The 19273-nt window shown below is 44.5% G+C and overlaps 1 protein-coding gene and 1 long non-coding RNA gene across 16 annotated transcripts in view; one reads left to right on the forward strand and one right to left on the reverse strand.

Annotated features, from left to right (window-relative positions):
- LOC135255852 (collagen alpha-1(XXV) chain-like) overlaps positions 1-19273 on the forward strand; it is a 59746-nt gene that overhangs the window by 12784 nt on the left and 27689 nt on the right. For 12 of the 13 annotated variants that reach the window (XM_064337578.1, XM_064337565.1, XM_064337571.1 and 9 more), the window contains exons 5-11: positions 1176-1211; positions 7477-7503; positions 10714-10758; positions 12577-12603; positions 13624-13668; positions 17900-17932; positions 18347-18382. In XM_064337578.1, the coding sequence (XP_064193648.1) occupies positions 1176-1211; positions 7477-7503; positions 10714-10758; positions 12577-12603; positions 13624-13668; positions 17900-17932; positions 18347-18382 (249 nt within the window). The remainder of the gene's footprint in view (positions 1-1175; positions 1212-7476; positions 7504-10713; positions 10759-12576; positions 12604-13623; positions 13669-17899; positions 17933-18346; positions 18383-19273) is intronic. The other variant, XM_064337570.1, reaches the window with a different exon arrangement.
- Positions 250-9698, reverse strand: LOC135255856 (uncharacterized). Of its 3 annotated transcripts, none has more exons than XR_010330298.1 (4): positions 9516-9698; positions 3262-3408; positions 2878-2982; positions 250-1564 (listed from the first exon to the last, which is right to left on the reverse strand). It is a non-coding gene; the product is annotated as an uncharacterized LOC135255856 (long non-coding RNA). The 3 variants fall into 3 exon arrangements; XR_010330299.1 differs by having other exon boundaries at positions 3262-3411; XR_010330297.1 differs by lacking the exon at positions 3262-3408 and having other exon boundaries at positions 9516-9683.

Below are 19273 nucleotides of genomic sequence, written 5' to 3' on the forward strand. Positions count from 1 at the left end.
TTTTTATTTGAAACCACTGGGAGAACCTTTCAACTGTGCACCACTGTAAAATCCCAAAATATTAATGCAAAAAAAAAAATAGCTCTCTGTTCTGTCAGAGGAAAGGATCGTTTTAAGATGCGGAGCAACATTACACGTTGTTCATACCTCTGTGTTCTGCCTCCAGTTATATTGATTTTATTCGCTGCACGGTTGCATTTATCAAAATGAAACTAGATGGTTGTATAAGCACTTCCATTTTTCAAGTGGTTTTTTTTTTTTTTTTTTAGTTTTCGCTTTATTATCGCAAACTTTCTCTTGGTACTCGAGCGAGTGCCTTTATGAATCACAAGACATTAAGTTCCAGACACTGATATATTTAATAATGAGTGGCAATGTTCTGTGACAGAAAGCGACCCGTCTTGCGTCCTGGTTTGACTTGTTACGCAGACCTCCTGAAATGAATAAATTAGCCTGTCATGCCCGTTTTTGAAAAATGTAATGGTGCTTTAATTAAAGCTGGAACGAGGCAGATCCAAATAAGCCTTTTAAAGAGGGCTGAAAGACACTAATCATCTTCCAGGGCCATTAAACACTAATGGCTCATGGAGGAAAAGTGGTTTTTCTGGGAGTTTCACAGGAAAAAAAACTATTTTATTATATTTTTTTTAACAAGAGAAAACTTTAAAATAACATATTGGAACATTAAAAAATGTGGATGCTACTCTTGGCCAACTTTCTGCATTATGGCATTATGGGGTTAGATGACATATTGGCAACCCAGGAGGGGCAGGGGTCAGTGGCAGTATTGCTTCATATTTCTTATTTTTTGGGGTGGGCGGTGGGAGGCTTTGAGCCTTATACCCCAGGCCTGAACCTCCAGATAGCAAGAGATTTAAAAAAACTCCCAGTGGGGAGAAAACCCTCAAACGGAAGCGAGAATGGGAAGAAATCTCGAGAGGAACCCGGCTGTAGAGGGGGGAGCCCTTCCCCCACTGGCCAGCCTGGTGTACAGTAGCAGACAGCGAATAAAATGGGTTTTGTGAGGTCTGGACGTCCTGACTGAGTTATGCAAGACTATGGCCCAGGAGCCTTTGGTGCTGAAGTTGGGCATATGCGGGACCATTTTTTGATGATGTCACACCCCGTTTCTGCTCCTTATGTTTCCTTTCTTTTTTCTTCTTTTTTTTCCCCAGGGAGATCCGGGCGTGCCGGGGGAGATCGGACCGTCGGTAAGTCTTCCCGCCCCTCGCCGTGCCCAGGATGAAAATGGCCGACGCCGCTGGTTTTTTTTTTTTTTTTTTTTGGGAACGACCCAGAGCGGTTATTAATGACCATTTCGCGGGGAAATGGAAATGCACTCACGGGTAAAACGGCAGTGTGTCCAGGTCGCTCTGTGGTTGGGTGCAGGGATTTATGGGGGTTTCCATGGAGGCTGATCAAAGCCTTGGTTCATTTAAGGTCCGGCTCAGAACGAGGGCGGAAATGATCCGCGAGTCGTAACGATGAGCGAGCTTTTAATGACAGTCCAGTTCGCATGCCTTCGTGGTTTTACTCGGTCGCTTCCTGGTTTCTTCTCATTTCTCTGGAGAAAAGCAGACGGTAGAAAAGACTGTAATTCCTCAAAGATGCAACAATACAACTGACTGATTTTTTTTTTTAATGTTCTGTAAGACCTGATCTGGACTCAACACCTGATTTGTGCAGTGTTAACATTAGTTATACTGTTTAGGAGAGCTTCATAAATCACTGACTGAGGATGTTATGATTATTGCAAGGCTACTCATTCGTCAATTTTTGTTGCAATTTGGAACTTTTGCCCTTGAAAAAACCAATATGCTAGCATTGAAGGTTTGGATGGACACCAGTTTTTGTGTCTTGCAAACAGGTTGCTTAATGAACCTTCAATCCAAAATCATGTATGCTCAGGTGTGCTTGGCTGGGAGAGGATGGGGCTGTAACTCAATTTTTGACCATCAAAATCAAATGAAGTGAAACAGAGTTCTCAAGTGAGCTGAAACTGGATGTTTGGATTCTGTGCAGGTTTACAGAGACTGTGGCAACATTGCAAATTGTAGCTAACCATCCAAATGACTGAACGTCCCAGGAGGTTTTTTTTATTTATTTTGTAACCACCCAGTGCAGTGTTTTGACATAGATGCTCCTGTTACAGAAAAGAAAGCCAATTCCACAGCAATTTTGGGCTGGTTAGAACAAAGTTGTCGTTTATTTGCCGAGTTGCAAATGGGACAGTGTGGTTTCATCGGTGCCACATGCTCACAGTTGGAGTTAAAAGTTTCGAGACGAGCGCTTTCTGTTCAGCAGCAGTGGTTCGCAACCGCGGAGGCGGTTTGCGTTTAAACGCGATCCTTAGCAACCGCGCGAGCGTACAGCGCTTTCGTCTTTGTTTCTTTGAGCGGAATGTGGGATTCCAGCTGGTAGATGGATCCCACGCCCACCCCAAATCCCAAAAATACCCGCAGCTGTTTTCACCTCGGAGTTGTTTTTTTGCGTACTGAAGTGAAGGAGTACCTGTGGTTTTCCTCCGGAATCACAGCCCGAGCCTTCCGCCGCCCTGTCACCACCAGCAGCTAGACACGCATACGAAATTTATACAGCGCTTCGTGCTAACTTCGTGACAGAGTTCTCCACTTGAACTGATTTAAAGCGATTTCTTGATATTGTCTCTAAATCGTGTTTGGCGAGCAACAACAGAATTTTAAAAAACTAATAATAAAAAAAAACCCAATGACTCATTGATAAAACTGGTCTCAGCTGATAATGTCTTTCCTTAAAAAAAAAAAAAATAATTGAAATTTTATTCACAAATTTCGCTTTCATTTGTGCCTAGCGAAATTAGTTTGGAAGAGAACATGAAGAAGCAGCTTATCTCCTGACCCGTATCACAGACGCATCTGAATTGATGTCTGGCTCGTCCTCCTGGTTTTTGGGATATCTTGCAGTGACAGCCCCTTCCTGGGTGACCAGATGGCAGAAGCTGCGCTGTCGTGATAAAATTTCACATTAACTTATGCCCAGAGGCACAGGACTCAAGATAGTGTGCTGTAAAGTTTACCTGAAAAAAAAGCTAAGGAATTTGTAAGAAGAAGCAAAACACCTAAATGGATTTATTTTAAAAACTGAGAGAGTTTTGCTGTTTGGGCAAACCTGGTGCACTAAAATACAGACGGGACTGCTGTGGCATCTGGGTTTGGCTAATCGGATTCGAGGAGAGGCAGTATGTTTCAGTTCCTACTCTCTCCATCTGGACAGAATTCAGACCTGGGGTGTCTTTTCCATTCTCACTGGTGAAATCCATTACAGGCAGGAAGGAGCAAATCCAATTGAACAGCCATCCATCCGTCCCTCCTCCTTCTGTAACCACATTACAGTGGTCCATAGAGGGCGGTGAGGAGCTGGAACCAAACCCTGCTAACCATAATGTGCAAGGTGGGACTTTACCTTGGGAGACCAGCCATGACAGAGCAAACGCGCACACACACACATGCACACACACACACACACACACAAACATACATGCATGCGCACACACATTCATGCATGCACGCACATACACACATGCATGTGCACATATACACATGCCGACCAACATACGTGTATGCACGCACATGCACGCGCTGCCGTATCTCTCATACTGTTGTACACACGTCCCCACACACACACACACAGTGAGTAACTCTGAGACTACGGTTAACCTGAAGCATGTGCGTTTGCTCTGTCCTTCAGTCATTCAGAACTACCGCCCGGTATCTCTCCTCCCTTTCCTATCCAAAACACTCGAACGTGCTGCATCTAACCAGCTCTCTGCTTATTTCTCTGAGAACAACCTGCTTGATCCCCACCAGTCTGGCTTCAGGCCTGGCCACTCGACTGAGACTGCACTCCTCTCGGTCAGTGAGTCACTCCATGCCGCACGAGCAGCCTCCCTCTCCTCTGTCCTGATTCTCCTAGACCTCTCCGCTGCATTTGACACTGTGGACCACTCTACCCTCCTGTCCTCCCTGGCAGCAACAGGGATCCGCGGCACAGTCCTTGACTGGATTGAGTCCTACCTCTCTGACCGCTCCTTCCAGGTTGCCTGGGCGGGTAAGGTATCACCACCCCGTCCCCTCACCACCGGAGTTCCCCAGGGCTCAGTCCTTGGTCCCCTTCTCTTCTCCATGTACACCAGATCCCTTGGCCCTGTAATATCTGCCCATGGCTTGTCCTATCATTCCTATGCCGACGACACGCAACTCTTTCTCTCCTTCTCCCCATCGGACACACAGGTCCCCGCCCGCATCTCCGCTTGCCTGAGGGACATACAGAGCTGGATGGACAATCACCACCTGAAGCTCAACCCGGGAAAGACGGAGCTAATCTTTATTCCTGCTCTATCCTCTCCCCTCCTCGACTTTTCCATTTCCTTAGGGACACCGTAGTGACATCATCACCCTGCGCCAAGAATCTCGGAGTGATGATGGACAACAGGCTGTCCCTCTCCAACAACATTGCAGCAGTAACCCGGGCATGCAGATTTTTCCTATACAACATCCGCAGAATCCGCCCTTTCTCACCACCTACTCAACCCAGCTCCTGGTCCAAGCAATGGTTCTATCCCGCCTGGACTACTGCAACTCTCTTCTGGCTGGACTACCGGCATCTGCCACCAGACCCCTGCAGCTCATTCAGAATGCTGCGGCTCGTCTGGTCTTCAACCTACCCAGACACTCCCACGTAACTCCCTGCTCACTACCCTCCACTGGCTGCCTGTTATAGCTCGCATCAAATTCAAAACATTGGTTCTAGCATACCAGGCAGTCAAGGGATCAGCCCCAGCATACCTTCAAAAGATATTCAAACCCTACATGCCAGCCAGATCCCTCCGTTCTGCTACCTCAGGACGCCTAGCACCTCCCCCTCTTCGCACCTGCACTTCCAGAACACGTCTCCTCTCTGTTCTGGCCCCACGATGGTGGAATGACCTCCCTGTGGAGGTCAGAACAGCTGAGACTGTGACCCATTTCAAACGACGACTGAAGACCCACCTCTTCAGGCTGCACCTCTCCCCATCCCTTCCCCCCCTGTAAATGACTAAACTTAGGGTTGTAACTAGGCAGCTGTTTAATAGGTGACTTAGTTGATGCGCCAGTCTTAACGACTACTTGTATTTTTATTTATTTTTATTTTTCCATAGATTGCGTTGTTGCCGTTCTCGTTGTTAGTGTTAATCAGTTTAACCACCAGGGTCCAGGTTGAACTATGCGGTTGTTCCCTGTACTTGGACCGGTACTTCTCTCTAGGGGTTTCGTCATACTTGTTCCTGGTTATGGTTATACACTTTGTTGTACGTCGCTCTGGATAAGAGCGTCTGCCAAATGCCTGTAATGTAATAAATGTAATGGAATGCTGAACACCGAAGCCCTTTGATATCGCCAGGTGAAAGGCGCTATGTAACAGAAGTGCGTTATGAAGAGAAAGCCCCAGTGCAAACAGAAGGCTTGGTGGCGTGCTGTACACTCTCAGATGGAGCCGGAGACCTGTCTGGAATCTGTCCGTAGCGCAAATCGCTTTAGTGTCACGCCCAAACTGAACACGAGCTTTCCGTCTGCGTGCCTGCTACTGCTAGCGATGAGACCGTTCCTGATTAATGAGGAAAATACTGATCTTCTCCAACATCACATGTCTCAATTGGAGGCAGAAGGACATGGGCACACACACACACACACACACACACACACACACACACACACACACACACACACACCAAGAGCTTTTGATCCATGATCTCCTACCACATCCTCTAGTGGCTTCCCTGTGGGAAACACTGTGTATGTGTATGTGTGTGTGTCTGTGTGTGTGTGTGTGTGTGAGAGCCCCTTCCCGTATCTTTTTCCCTGCATGAGTACTCTCTAGATCCATCCCTGCTAGGTGGTCCAGTAGTGTGTCTCTTCCAAAGCTCAGATGGAGGAGACACACAGGACCCATGTTGTGGGATTTGAGCAGGGACCCCCCCCCCCCTTTCATGTGATGAATGCCTGGCACCTGATCTGAAAAATGGGGAAACCCCCACCCCTCCCCGCCAAAAATCCCACCCAAACAGACAAGACGTGCCAAATGGCATCTTCCAGTTCCTGTACCGACTGCTGAGAACGTCCACACCCACTCCCCCACCCCACTCCCCCTTCATCTCCGTGTTGGTTGCCATGGGAACACAGTGAGTGACTTGCGGTCCCCTCCGGACGTCCTGTGATGACAGGGGTTTTGAAGACCGAGCGTGTTAACTGGAACTGAGAACAGACACGTCGCCCCAGTAGGACCACTGCACTCTTTTGTTTTGAGTTTTTTCCCCCCTTGTCACTCAGCTGCTTCTGGGCCAGAACCTAGGTCCAGACCGAGGCGCATCGTTGCCTCTCCAGCTGGGCTCCCATATGGGACGTCCCGGATCCGTGCGCCCCCCCCCCCATTCCCTCAACCCCTGGGCGTGGTGTCTGTGATTGGTGCTGGAGAGAAGACTTTGTCTATCAACGCGACACGAAACTGCATACAGTACATCATTATAAAATATTTTTGTATGTATGTACTTAATGTACAAAGCATATGTCAGTGACAAAGTAAAATAACAACAGCATGTATTACATAACGGCAGCTAATTGAGCATCAAAAACGCACATTATTCTGTTTTCTATGCATGTAATTGACACTGTATTAAAGAAAAATGCTTATGAGATCAGTTTAACCGGTTTAACTTCTGACAGTAATCGAGTGGGATACAGTGGAGTGGCGTCAATTGCCATTTAAAAACTGTGTTGCCCATTTGTCTTCTTTGAGAGGCGATGATGCAATTGACCTCGTCGAATGTCAAGAGCGGTCAAAAAAATCAAGATTAAAAGCGACAATGCAGGCTTATCCGGAGAAGCTGGACGCGCTCTTACTCTGAAATATTCAAAGCCTGTAATTTTCATACTTGGCGAGACCGTGCAGTCAAACAGACCCTGCCGATGATTGGCCATAAAACGCCACTGTGCACCGGGGAATACCGTTCGCTACCGGTTACCAGTTGCATAAATCTGGGAGTAGATGACTGTATTAAGCAACCAAGCAATGTTTTGGCCGTATTTTTTTTTCATGCAAGGGATGCAAAAAAAAGTCCTCCCTGTTTGTACGGGCCAGCACAGCGCGAATGCCCATCTGCTTACCAATCTGCTGAAATTCACATTATGGAAACCAGCGAGCCGTTGCGGGCTAACGTTCGGCTGTTTTGTGTTAAGTAAGCTTTCTTCCGTTATGTGTGACAGTTTGACGTTTTTTTTTTTTTTCTCCCTGAGAGAGAACCAAAAGAAAAAGGGCTGATTATTTCCTCTTGCTCGTGCCAACATCCTGTTCGATTTGTGCTGATTGGCCAGATGGGAAAAGGATGAGTTTGCTGCAGCCTGCCCTGCTGAAGGCTATACAATAATTTTCATCTTTTGTATCCTTTTTTTTCCCCCCCCACAGGGACCAGAAGGGCCCCATGGAAGCAAGGTAAGGCTCTTAATTTTGGCACGTTATTGTTACCCCGCGCTGACCTGTTCTCTGTCAGGCTGGCGGCTGGGATGGGGCGCCCCGTTTCTCACTTCCTGTCCTGAGTGCTGCAGTGGGGCTCCATTCGACGCTCCTGGGCCAGTGCACAGTCTCAGTCCGGGGCAGGGGTCAGTGATGAATGGATAAAACAGGTTTTTCGGCAGGATGGGCTGTCATCGGGCACATGTCCAGCCCCCCACTCGCCCCCTCGCCCACCCTCCCCCCCCCAGTCCCCTTCTCCTCACCCCCATCTGCAGCTGGATAATCGCCACACCACAATGTGACTCAGTCTCAGTCGGCCCTTAATGGACAATATAAATGATATAATTCTAGGGACTGTTGCAGAACAGACACACACAATAACAACATGCACATCAGTTACTGTTACGCACACACACACACACACTCAGAAATAAAGGTACTATGGAAGTACATTTTTGTTCTTTAAGGAACAAATTTCCCAAATGTACCCTGAAAGTCCAATTATATTCTATTTGGGTACTAATAAGTACCTTTTACGACCAATAAGATACAAATGAATTATGCATTGCTGGCTAGGGGTAGAATTTTATGCATCTATAGGGTACTATCCCAGGGACAAGCATTTGTACTTTTTTAGGTACCTTTTTGTACCTTTTTTATCCCTGAATACGCACACACGTGCACACACACACACACACAGGATGGGATGCAGGGGCTTTTTTTTTTGTGATGAGGTCAGCAGCTGTCCTCTGGGCTGAGAATCCGGTAGCAAGCTGGGTTCTATTAGGGAATCCAATCAGACACTTCCTGTCTGCGACGTTATCTGCTTCCTGTGAGTCTCAGGCCACGGGCCATTCCATTCGCTGTCTGAAGAGAGACAGCTCCGCCCCCCCTGGGGATACGGTCAGCTCTCATCTGTCATACCCCCTTTCACTGCATCCAGAGCGTGTCCCCCCCAATCTTCACTTTCCTGTCTCACGCTCTCTTCACAGGGAGTCATGTCCCTAAAGATATTATATATTATATGCGAGTGTGCATATAATGGCAATGCTTTAAGTGTGATTTAAGCATCACATCGCCTCATAAATCGGTTGACTTTATAAGTTTTCGAGAGGTCACTGAAACTTTTATTGTGTTCTAGAATGTTGGTCAGTTGCTAACAGATCACAAGGCAAATAATGACTAATTTCGGTCAATTTAAAAATCTCAATGATATAGCAAGATCGCAGTGTCCATGTAATGACGATAAATGACTTTTATGTTAATGTTGAATTATCAACCTTTTAAAGAACTTTCACAGGTTTACGTCGCACCCATTTTTAGGGCTTTTTATGGAAAGATAATGGGAAAAAATGAGAAGTAATAAGCGATGCTTCAGACAAAAGAAGAAGGAAAAAAACACTCTTTAAGGCGCCATTAGAGTTGACGAAAAGCCAAGGAGAATCCATCATACTCTGCGGTTTAAAATTATTCTGCGCTAAAGGTCTTCATTTCAGACAAGATGTGTTCATCAGTCAGAAGGTCACTGGGGAAGGTTTCCGAGGACTGAGATGTTCTCTCAAACAGCCATTAAAAAGCAATAATATGAAACCCGTTAATATATGTAATGCTCATAGGGAGCTGAATTACTGTGGAAAGCACCTGTTGTACGGTAAGTACAATGATGAATAAATAAATAAAACGACAGAAAAGGGAGATAAAAAATGGAGAAGTGTTGGCCAAGGTCCTAAACCTCAGTGTGGAAATGACAGGCACCTGGCCAGGTCGGTTGGGTGGTAGCAGTTGTTTTGCGCGAGTACGCCGCTCTAATTGTAGTGCGCACCTTGCATGTTTTCCAGTTTTTCAACTCAAACACATTCGCCACTGTACATCGGTTCAGCGCCATAATGTACTGCACATAACGTAAACGTACACATCTGGTTTGTAACATTAAATGGATTTATTTTAGGATACCATGTTCGATCAACGCAATGTTAAAGCTTGCTACTCACCGTTGTTTGTTCCGTTTGTTCCATGTTCAAACTGGAATGACGTAATCCGAATGTCACGATTCTGTGTAATTTTATTGGACGCGCTGGACAAGAAGAATTGGCAATTTTGAACGGGGGAGACCGTAAAGTGTATTCGGGAATATTTTCTAGTACCCAATTAGATGTGCCATTATTATATGGAAAGTAGCAACTGATAATAAATATATTAATACTTCTATGTGTAAAAATATACTGTCATTTCTTCTGTGAGATAATTGAATATGGTATGGAAATGGTATAGTCCGAATAATGTGTACTATATAAGCAGGTCATTTGTTGTCAGTAGGGTGGCTGGTGGTAGTCGGGCGGAATTACGGAAGTATAATGGAATTGCGGATTTTGTTTTGTATATGTATATAAATGTTTGTATAATAGTTGTGGGCACTTTTGTAAATAAAACACCCCACTCGGGTTGCACAAGTTTGAGTCTCATCTCCAAAATTCACTGTAAAATCCGCCGACCGTCCATTCTTATATCAGTTCGGAAAGTTTGTATGGGCACCGACGGTATGATGCAGACTCCAGCCCTGAAGACTTTGCCCAGTCCAACCCCATAGTGGCGCAATAGCAATCCAAATATAAAGAAATATTCAATGATTCACTCCTGCATGAGTGTTGACTTTTCGCATGTAATGCAAGGCTTTAACATTGAAGTACACCGTTTGATACACACTGGTGATTTTCTTGTCTTTTTCAGTACAAGGCTATTATAATTGCATTAATTATAATTAATCTAAATTATATTATCATTACGAATTACATAATTTTATGTGAACGTAGACTCATTGTCATCATTCCAGGACATCATTTTTTAAAAACTACTTCCTGTTCAAAGACGTTGCTTAGTTTCCATAGCAATCAGGTGCTTCTAAATAGAAATGGCAACGAGAAATAAAAAATGCACAAAACACGATCCGTGTCTCAGGAGGATACACACTGCAAAATCACCTTTTTAAAATAGTCTATCGGGTGCCATGAGGGAATGTGCTTCTGGGGGTGAATTTCCATCTGCTTTGGCTGTGTCAGTGTGTAATGGTGGGCAGTTCGGCATTTGGTTTGAATGCTGGACAAGCCTGGAGGCTAAGCTGCTATGCTCTGGAGATTGAATACGGCCTATAAATCTTTGTCACTGATGGCTTTTTTTTTTTTTTGTTTCTAGGGAGCGATCGGCCCCCCAGGACTGCCTGGCGTTGATGGACTGAAGGTGAGTTGGAAGTCTTTAAAACTATCTGCTGGGTTGCTGGGTGGTTCATCCTGTTAAGGCACTTTAAAAAATAAAAAAACATGATTCTATATATATACATCGTGCCGCCATAGAGTTTCAGAGGACAGTGCGTGCTCCTCCGCGCTCTAAATGGACAGAAGAGGGTAGCGGGGAGAAACAGGAGCTCGCGAACGCACCAAAGGTTACCGTGACCTGGCTGTCCCCGAGCATCAGAGCTTCTAGTTTGGTTCCGTCTGACTCTTAACTCTCATTCCCGAAGCCTCGCTCTGGGGCAGAGGTGGAAACACGCCATTTCCTCTGCTTAAAAAAAAAGAAAAAGATCATTTTTAAAATGGAACCTCAGGGCCTGTGACCCAGTGCATTGAGAACCGGACTCGTGTCTGAGACCAGGAACCCAACGATCTGAGTCCAAACTTTTTTCTTTTATTACTGGCTGAGGCATTAGTCTTTCCCATTAGATTAGCATTACAGCCCTCTAACGTTTCCCTGAAGGAGAAAGTAAAATGTAAAAAAAAAAAGCCAACAATGGAAGCCGTTATCAGTTTGATCGCCATTCACGGATAACAAAATGAAGATAAGCAAAGCAGGGCACTTCTTAGCATTAAACAGTGCTTGGGGAACAAGATAAATGACTGATCTCAGATAGAGATTCATGCTTATGAGCCTTACTCATTTTAGAAGGGAAACGCTGGTAGAAGAATCATAAGCGTGGCAATTTATAGTCGTCTGTCATGTGATTTATAAGTTGTGGCATTTATCACGAGTTTAAGCGAATGGCACCCAGGCCTGTTGCGTTATTGTGGCTATCCAATTCTTATTTTTAGGCACAATTTCCTTTAAAGGCAGTATTGGTTAAGACTGCGTGGAAACAGTTTGAATTTCCAGTGGAATTTTGGAATCTAGAAAGACGAAAGCAAAGTCCTGTCACCATCGCCGGTGCCCAACGCAATTTTCCACAGTTTTACTCGACCATGTGTCTTTCTGGCTTCATCCTGGCTCCAAGTATTTTAAATTTTAAATAAAAACGGAATTCTATTTCTGGCAGTTGGTTGCGGTTTGCGCTATTGAAGGCCTGTGGGTGAATGCTTTGTGAATCTGCTGCTTATTCAACGTTATTTAATATTCCATCACATCCAGGCAAGAGTTAAACGACCTCATACATGTTATATTGCATTTGAATTATAGTATTCATGATATTTACCTTGTTTTCCATCATTTTTAAATGGGTTTTCTGATGTTTTCAAAAGTACCAATGGCTTCAATTAGGGTTTAGGGCTCAAACTAGGGTACAACTAGGGTTAGGGTTAGGAAAACGGTACGTCTAAGGGTTGAGACAAGTTTACGGTTGTATTTAGCAGCTTGAAGAAAGGTTAGGACATGGGTTTGTTAATGATTTGGAATGAACCAAAAAATTTATCTACTAGCATGTGTACCTATGACCATACAAAATGTGTAATAAATGCATGTTTTTTTAGGGAGAACATATTTGTTTTTTAATGATCAAGAAAGACTCCTATCGAGCCTGTGTCATCTAACTTTTTGTTGTTAATTTTGTCCTGGAGGGAGAGTGTTTATTTAAATCTAGTGAATTACTTTAAATATAACCTTGAGCATCAAGTCCCATTTGTTTTTCTGACAGCAAAACTAGAATATCTCACTGAAATGTGAGATGCTCCTTTTCTAATTTAATATGAATTTATGCCAAAAAAAACAATCTGTCCCATATGACAGTCATTTCATTATTCCTTTTATCACAAGGTGACTGTTTAAAATTACACCTCTCTCTCTCTCTCTCAGGGTGAAATGGGAGAACGGGGGGAGAAGGTAAAACCTTAATTAAGTTCATTGAACCTTGCTTTGGCTTCTGGGAAATCTCTCTTTCCCTGTTTGTTCTCGCTTATCTGGCTAATCGGCTTTGTGACAGCGGACTGTGGATGGTAATCCTGAAATGATAACAGGTCTGGGTATGGAATGAGGAGGAGGAGAGACAAAAGACCTTTATATTGGCTCCTGGGTCACATTAATAGCGGGATGGGTTGGGTTCCCAACATCCCAGCATGTGGTGCTGTGCAGGTATCAGAGAGCCTGGGCTCTTATTTCTGAGTAGGAGAGCCCCTAATTTAAAAAGCACACTCCTCGAGGGAATCTGCTAGTTCACAGACATAGCATTGGATCATGTGATACAGCTCCGTGCTCATGTGATACAACAGGTCTGCTTGACTGGGGCCAAATGCAGCACCCATGTATGCAGGCTTTTAGCCTTTTGGGCATTGGCAAGCTTAGCTTTTTAAGGTGTGAGATCAGACATCTAATGTGATTAGAATGCTCTTAACTGAACATTCTAATGCTGATGTAACAATCACTACTGCCAATTGAAAGCAGAGAGTTCTAGAACACTGAATTTTGAAGAAGAAAAAAAATCATTCCAAAAAAAACCTGCTCTTCTGTTATGAGACTTAACATGTTTTTTTTCCCTATCAAGTGCAAAATATTAGCTTATCTTAAGTTGATTTTTGCTTGACAAGTGAAATTGTCTTACCACATTGGCAAATCTCGAAATTAGTAAATGTCTCACCTCATTAGCAATCTTGTTATTTATTGATAAGGTGATAGAAGTAACATTTTAGGTCTAAATATAACCATAAAATACTTGTGAAACTTTTTTGGTAGCTGTTTAGTAGTTCAATATAGCTGTGGAATGAGGTCTGCTTTGTTACTGTTTGAGTGGAAACCTACAGGATGGTAGATCTCCAGGAACAGGGTTGGGCAGCCCTGTGTTGGAGAGAAGTGTGTTCATTCAGGCTTCTGTCAGGGTGACTGCTGCTCTTTGTGTCTCTCTTGCAGGGTGACATGGGAGAAGACGGGCCTAAAGGAGAGCTGGGGGAGAAGGTGAGACCTCACGCTTGCTCGATTTTGTGCATCTGGGGCCCCTTTTTCCAGGCCTGGAAATTGACTGCATGAGGAGCCTGGGAATCAGCTGATTAGCACTGCATTCTGTTGATGTGTACCAGCTGGGCAAAGCTGAAGGGACCAGCAGTGACCTCAGAAAGGCACCGACAGTGACGTCACAAAGGTGCCGCCAGTGACCTCACAAAGGAGCTGGAAGTGACCTCTTAACGGGACCGACAGGGACCATATTAAGACACATAACACAGATTGAAGATAAAAACAATCTCATGTTTTCAGATGACACCTCGTGTCTATATTTATGAAAAATTAAGTGAATCAATCTCTCTTTGTTTTAGGTCAGGTCTTGAGGCCTTTGTCAGTGGTAGTTATTTGAATGAAACTTTGCCAATCTCAAGCTCTAGTGATGGCTGCTTATGCTGAAAGCATTTGACGAATGTCTAGATTCTAAATTGAAAGTTGTAGTTGTCGGAATTTAATATGAGGAAGATTTATGTTTGGTGGTCTGGCATGTGCAGGTGCTCATGTAGAATGCACTCAGTGGCCACCCTCAATCACAAATAACCACTCTTTCTGGGGTTACACCCTTTCATCATAAACTATGCTGACAGGCTGCTTCCTGTCTTCGTTCTATCGAACGTTACAGTATGTTTTGACGGTTTCTGGACCAGCATCTGAAGATGTGTAGGAAAAGATACTATTCTACAGTGTGCTTACTGTTGTACTTGTTGGTTATGCTATATCTGATTGGCTGAACTAGTCACATAAAACTAAAATGCTCTGATTAGAGTGTTTTGAATTTTTAGTCAGTATTAAACTGGTTCACTGGTTTAATCATATTCATGTGCCTAATTCTTAATGTGGTGAAATCGGACAGTTGAAGTCAAACTACTCGTATATAAAAAATAACAGCATTTACTTTGTCTTGCTCTTTTTTTTTTTCTTTCTTTTCTGGCTTAGTAAAAATTTTATTTGGATTCGCAGTCCAGAGTTCACGCATTGGTACTGGGTTCCTCCAGACAATTTCCGTTGCGTGTGATGTGTAAATATTTAACGGGGTGTGAAATTATGTGTGACTCAAAAGAAGCCTTTCCAAATGAGCTTATTCAGTCGCAGAATTTTAATGCAACGCCAGAAAAAAAATGAATAAATAAAAAAGAAATAAAGAACTACACAAATTCCCACAACAAATAAAGCCTGATTTCTGGGCTGTGAAAACATCGGCCATAAAAGAGCGCCGCTGTACTTGAGTTCTCGAGCGCGTAAATCCATCTGGCTCGCGCCCAGCTCAGCCATCAGCATTGGCAATGCGGGTTTTGTACATCTCCATAACTACAGTTCGTCCAGAAACAGCTGCTCAGTTATTTATATATTTATTTTACATTATTTATGACCTTAAGAGATGGCCTTATCCTGGGGAACGGTTTTTTTTTTTACACGTGACTGCAATCTGGATATCTTCATGAAGCAATTCATAATTTAGTGTCATTCTTAACGGTACCGCATCAGTGCTTGGCCAGATACCTGAAGCAGCAACCTCGCGGCTTACCCCCACAGCCCCCGAGCATGTTACACTCCCGGAAGAATGAACAACATAATCACTGGTCGATAGATTTATATTCTGAAACTTTCTCGGCGTGATGTGAATTTCACCCAGTAATGCTTCCCTGGCGAACGGAGGAGATCGTCGCTAAGTTACTGAAATAAATAGGCCTACCAGTAGCATTCCGCTCGCTAGATAGATTTGTTTGATGTGTGATTCTGTTCTCGTTATGGACTCCCAATGCGAACACTGTAGCTGTCGTAAATTAATGCGCTCTAATTTTGGTTTGGGAGACGTTTCCGTGAAACTCCCCACAAGGTCATTTTTATTTGGTGGCGATCGCCAACTTTTGCTTGTGTCCCAACGGTACTCCGTAAATTTACTCATACATTTTACGTGTAATCCGTATGGTAACGCTGACATTGTGCGCTGGCTTGGATAACTATTTCCCCTGAGCGCGTGTGTGGTGTGAAGAAGCTCCCGCCACTCACTAGTCTGCTGTCAGCGCGGGACCTCGTTAGTCACGTAACAGGCGAGTGATAATTTGCGAGAAACATCCATATAAAAATGTAAACGAGGTCGTAAAAAACCCCACTATCCAGATGTGGCTGTCAATGCAGTTTAGTGTCTCCGAAATTGTGATTAACGGCTCTCATAAAGGATATATTCCACCGTCTCTTATGTGCAGAATATCCGCCCCTGCCGGCCGCTGGCCCATTCTCAACCTGTGGTGGATGGTTGTGTCCTCTTGTCCGCATTATATCGCAGAGACTCCGCAAGATCAGATTTTATCAGCTCCCAGGAGATGGAGATTTTAATATTCCAGGTTTCCCGCGTAATGTCGCTTTTTGTAGATAATGGTCGTTAAGGACAGGCTATTGCTGGATACTATATATGTGTCTGTGTGTTTTTTGTTTTTGTTTTTGTGTACTAATGAATATTTATGGTATTTCTAAAAGCTTGTTCGTTCGTGGCCCCTCTGCGTAAATGGCACTTCGTTGCGCTGAGTCGCCGGCTGGCAACTGCACAGGCGACCTGGACGGGGGACTGCAGTGCGAGCCCGACTGTGCCGTGGTCTCCGCGGTTAAAAGTGGCCGCAGGGCCTCATCCGTTCTCTCAAATCTCAAAAATCTCCGATTTTTCGTTTCATTAATTATTTATTAATCATGTGCGGCCGCACGGGTGCGCTTGTGTGCGCGCGCGCGCCCCACTAATGTCAAGTTCAACTGCCCAGAAGTTGTGGAGTTCATGATGGCAGCGATTGTATGTTTGATTTACAGCAAAGTTAACAACCATTCTGAACTAATTAGCCAAATTCCGACTGGACTGTATTAGAAGTTGGTTGCATATTAATTGCACTCTTACTGATATAGGGGCGACATAGCTCAGGAGGTAAGAGCGGTTGTCTGGCAGTTGGAGGGTTGCCGGTTCGATCCCCACCCAGGGCGTGTCGAAGTGTCCCTGAGCAAGACACCTAACCCCTAAATGCTCTGGTGAATGAGAGGTATCAATTGTAAAGCGCTTTGGATAAAAGCGCTATATAAATGCAGTCCATTTACCATTTTAGTCCATTTGATATGCAGCAAAATATGTCTTTTGTGTATTCAAATGTAGTTTTTTTTTAATTTTGCACCAGTACAGCACACACTCATTGTTAATCATCCCAAACCAGGGTGAGTGCTGAATAGCCTACGGGACAGTGACATCATTTGGCAAACAAGAACAAGCATCGTGTGCCAGAGGGAGAAGCTAACTTGTAATGGCATTGTGTGTGTCTGTCCCTTGCAGCGGACCATTTTCATTGGCTGGCTGACTCAACCCCAGACAGATGTGTTTAGCTCATTCTCCACTCTGTGCTTTTTAATGCTTTTTTTCCCCCAGCTTCCTTCCGGCAACTCACCGATCCTGCTAACATTACAAAACTCCCCACTCGCGTGTTCTGCTGCCAGTGATACTGAACTGTAATTGGCTTACGGTGGAAAAGGATGACCAGACTGAGACACCTGTGTAACCTCCAGCACATTGAAGGCACACGTGTGTACAGCGCATGCTCTCCGGTTCGGCTCTCAGCTGTGTGAACAAGCAGACCTTCTCAAGGAGTCACATTCATACGAGCACTTCTGCCTAGAATATGTTCCCAGTGGAACCAATGTTTTTAACCTATCGTTTCCCCCAGTTTTTCTTCGTAACACCCAACAGACCTGCCTTGTCACCGTAGCTTCCTCTCCTGGCTGGGGAGGGTGCACACCAACACAAAATCAAATAAGCAGACGGCTTCATCTTTCAAAAATAATAAACTAACACAACAAACTAAAATAACTAAGACAAAAGAAAGCAAAACTGTGAGTGGCAGCTTTTCAGCTTGCTGCTCATAGCTGGTCCACTTTTCAGCTGACCAGGTTTTCAGCAGCGGGTTTACTTTAGTTTTGTTTTGGGGGGAAAAAACAAAACTCAAAAACTCACTGTCTCGGTGTGTACTCCTGGACTCGGCCCTGGAGTGTGGAGAGAAACAACACTTTTAAGCACCTGGGCTGATTAATTAACGCAGCCCAGGTGCGTGTGTTGTCTCCAGCAGTCCGCATCGCCGGGACCAATCCGCTTGCCCGGCAGACCGAACGTGACAGTGTGTTTACCTGCCCTGTGTGAAGCTGATGCTCTGATCTGTTCCAGGGGGATGCAGGCTCGTCAGCTGCTGGGATCAAGGTGAGTCATGTTCAGTCATTTCAGGAAATTTCCCCCCCTCTCCGGGACAGATCGCTCGTGCCCAAATGAATTCATATATAATATTCTCACATTTCACTTTTTCTTTGCTAATGTGCCGCTTGTACTCTTTCCCATCTTTTCTTATGTCCTTCTCTCCTGCGCTCTGTCTCTTCCTCACTCCATCTGTTCCTTTATCTTTCCCACTCTCCTCCCTCCTTTCTTCCTGCATTCTCCCTCTTATTCCTCTTCTTCTGTCCTCTCCCTCTCTCCTCTCACCCTCTCACATTCTCTCCCTCTCCTTTCCTCACTCTCTCATTCTCTCCCTTTCTCCTCTCCCCCACTCTCATTCTATCCTTCTTTCCTTTCCACACTCATTTGCTCTCTCTCTCTCCCCTCCCCCACTCTCTCTTACAGGGCGAGCCAGGACTGCCAGGGAAAGAGGGACGTAAGGTACTGTAACACTGCAGTATTGCACCTGCACGCTGGTGAAACCGGCCCCCCCGTCCTCCCACACGCAAACTGTGTGGAGTTCCGCACCCCACACCTAAAGCCCACGCTCGGTCAAGGCTCTGTGTGCCTTGTTATTTAAGCAGTGATGCAGCATCTCTGTCTGTTTTTCGGCATGTTTCAGTAATTCCTGAAAAACAAAAAAACAGGTTGAATCAGACATGTGGAAGAAACAAAAAAAAAAATAGAAAGCTCTTGGCCTAGTTTGTTACTCGAAGTCAAGAAAGAAAGTGTGCTGCTGTTAGATTGAATACACACACACACACACACACACACACACACACACACACACAACTGCATGAAGCTGCTTATGATGTGATGCTGCAACTCCAAGGCCTAACAGCCATGCTAATAACACTGGGCTAAGCTAACGCACCATTCTACACGGCACACATTTGAATAAGACATGCTTTTATTTACATGCTGGTTTTTTTTTTTTTGCATTTGATTTGTCCCTTATTATGATACCCATTACAGGTCAGTACGTGATGTTCTCAAAAAATTTCTCCGGGTCCTTGTATCATTGTTTGGAGATTTTTGTTATAGTACTCTTGGCAGTGTGTGTGAATATGTGCTGGTTGATAACATGCTCACCTGTGCTTTGCAAGGTGTCTTTAAGAATCAGCTGTGACTGATCACACATGGATGAGTGTCCAAAAGCACTACATCATCAGTTCAGCTCTCTCTCTCTCTCTCTCTGTCTCTCTCTCTCTGGTGTTAATTTTTCCATCAGTAGCGCACAGAGACTTCTGTCAGTATTTCTCTGAAATGAGACAATGGGGTTATTAATGGTGTTATTAAGGAACTGGGTGATCAGCATATAATTACAAAATG

This window comes from Anguilla rostrata, chromosome 5, assembly GCF_018555375.3.
Source record: "Anguilla rostrata isolate EN2019 chromosome 5, ASM1855537v3, whole genome shotgun sequence".
In the NCBI taxonomy this organism is placed as follows: Eukaryota; Metazoa; Chordata; class Actinopteri; order Anguilliformes; family Anguillidae; genus Anguilla; species Anguilla rostrata.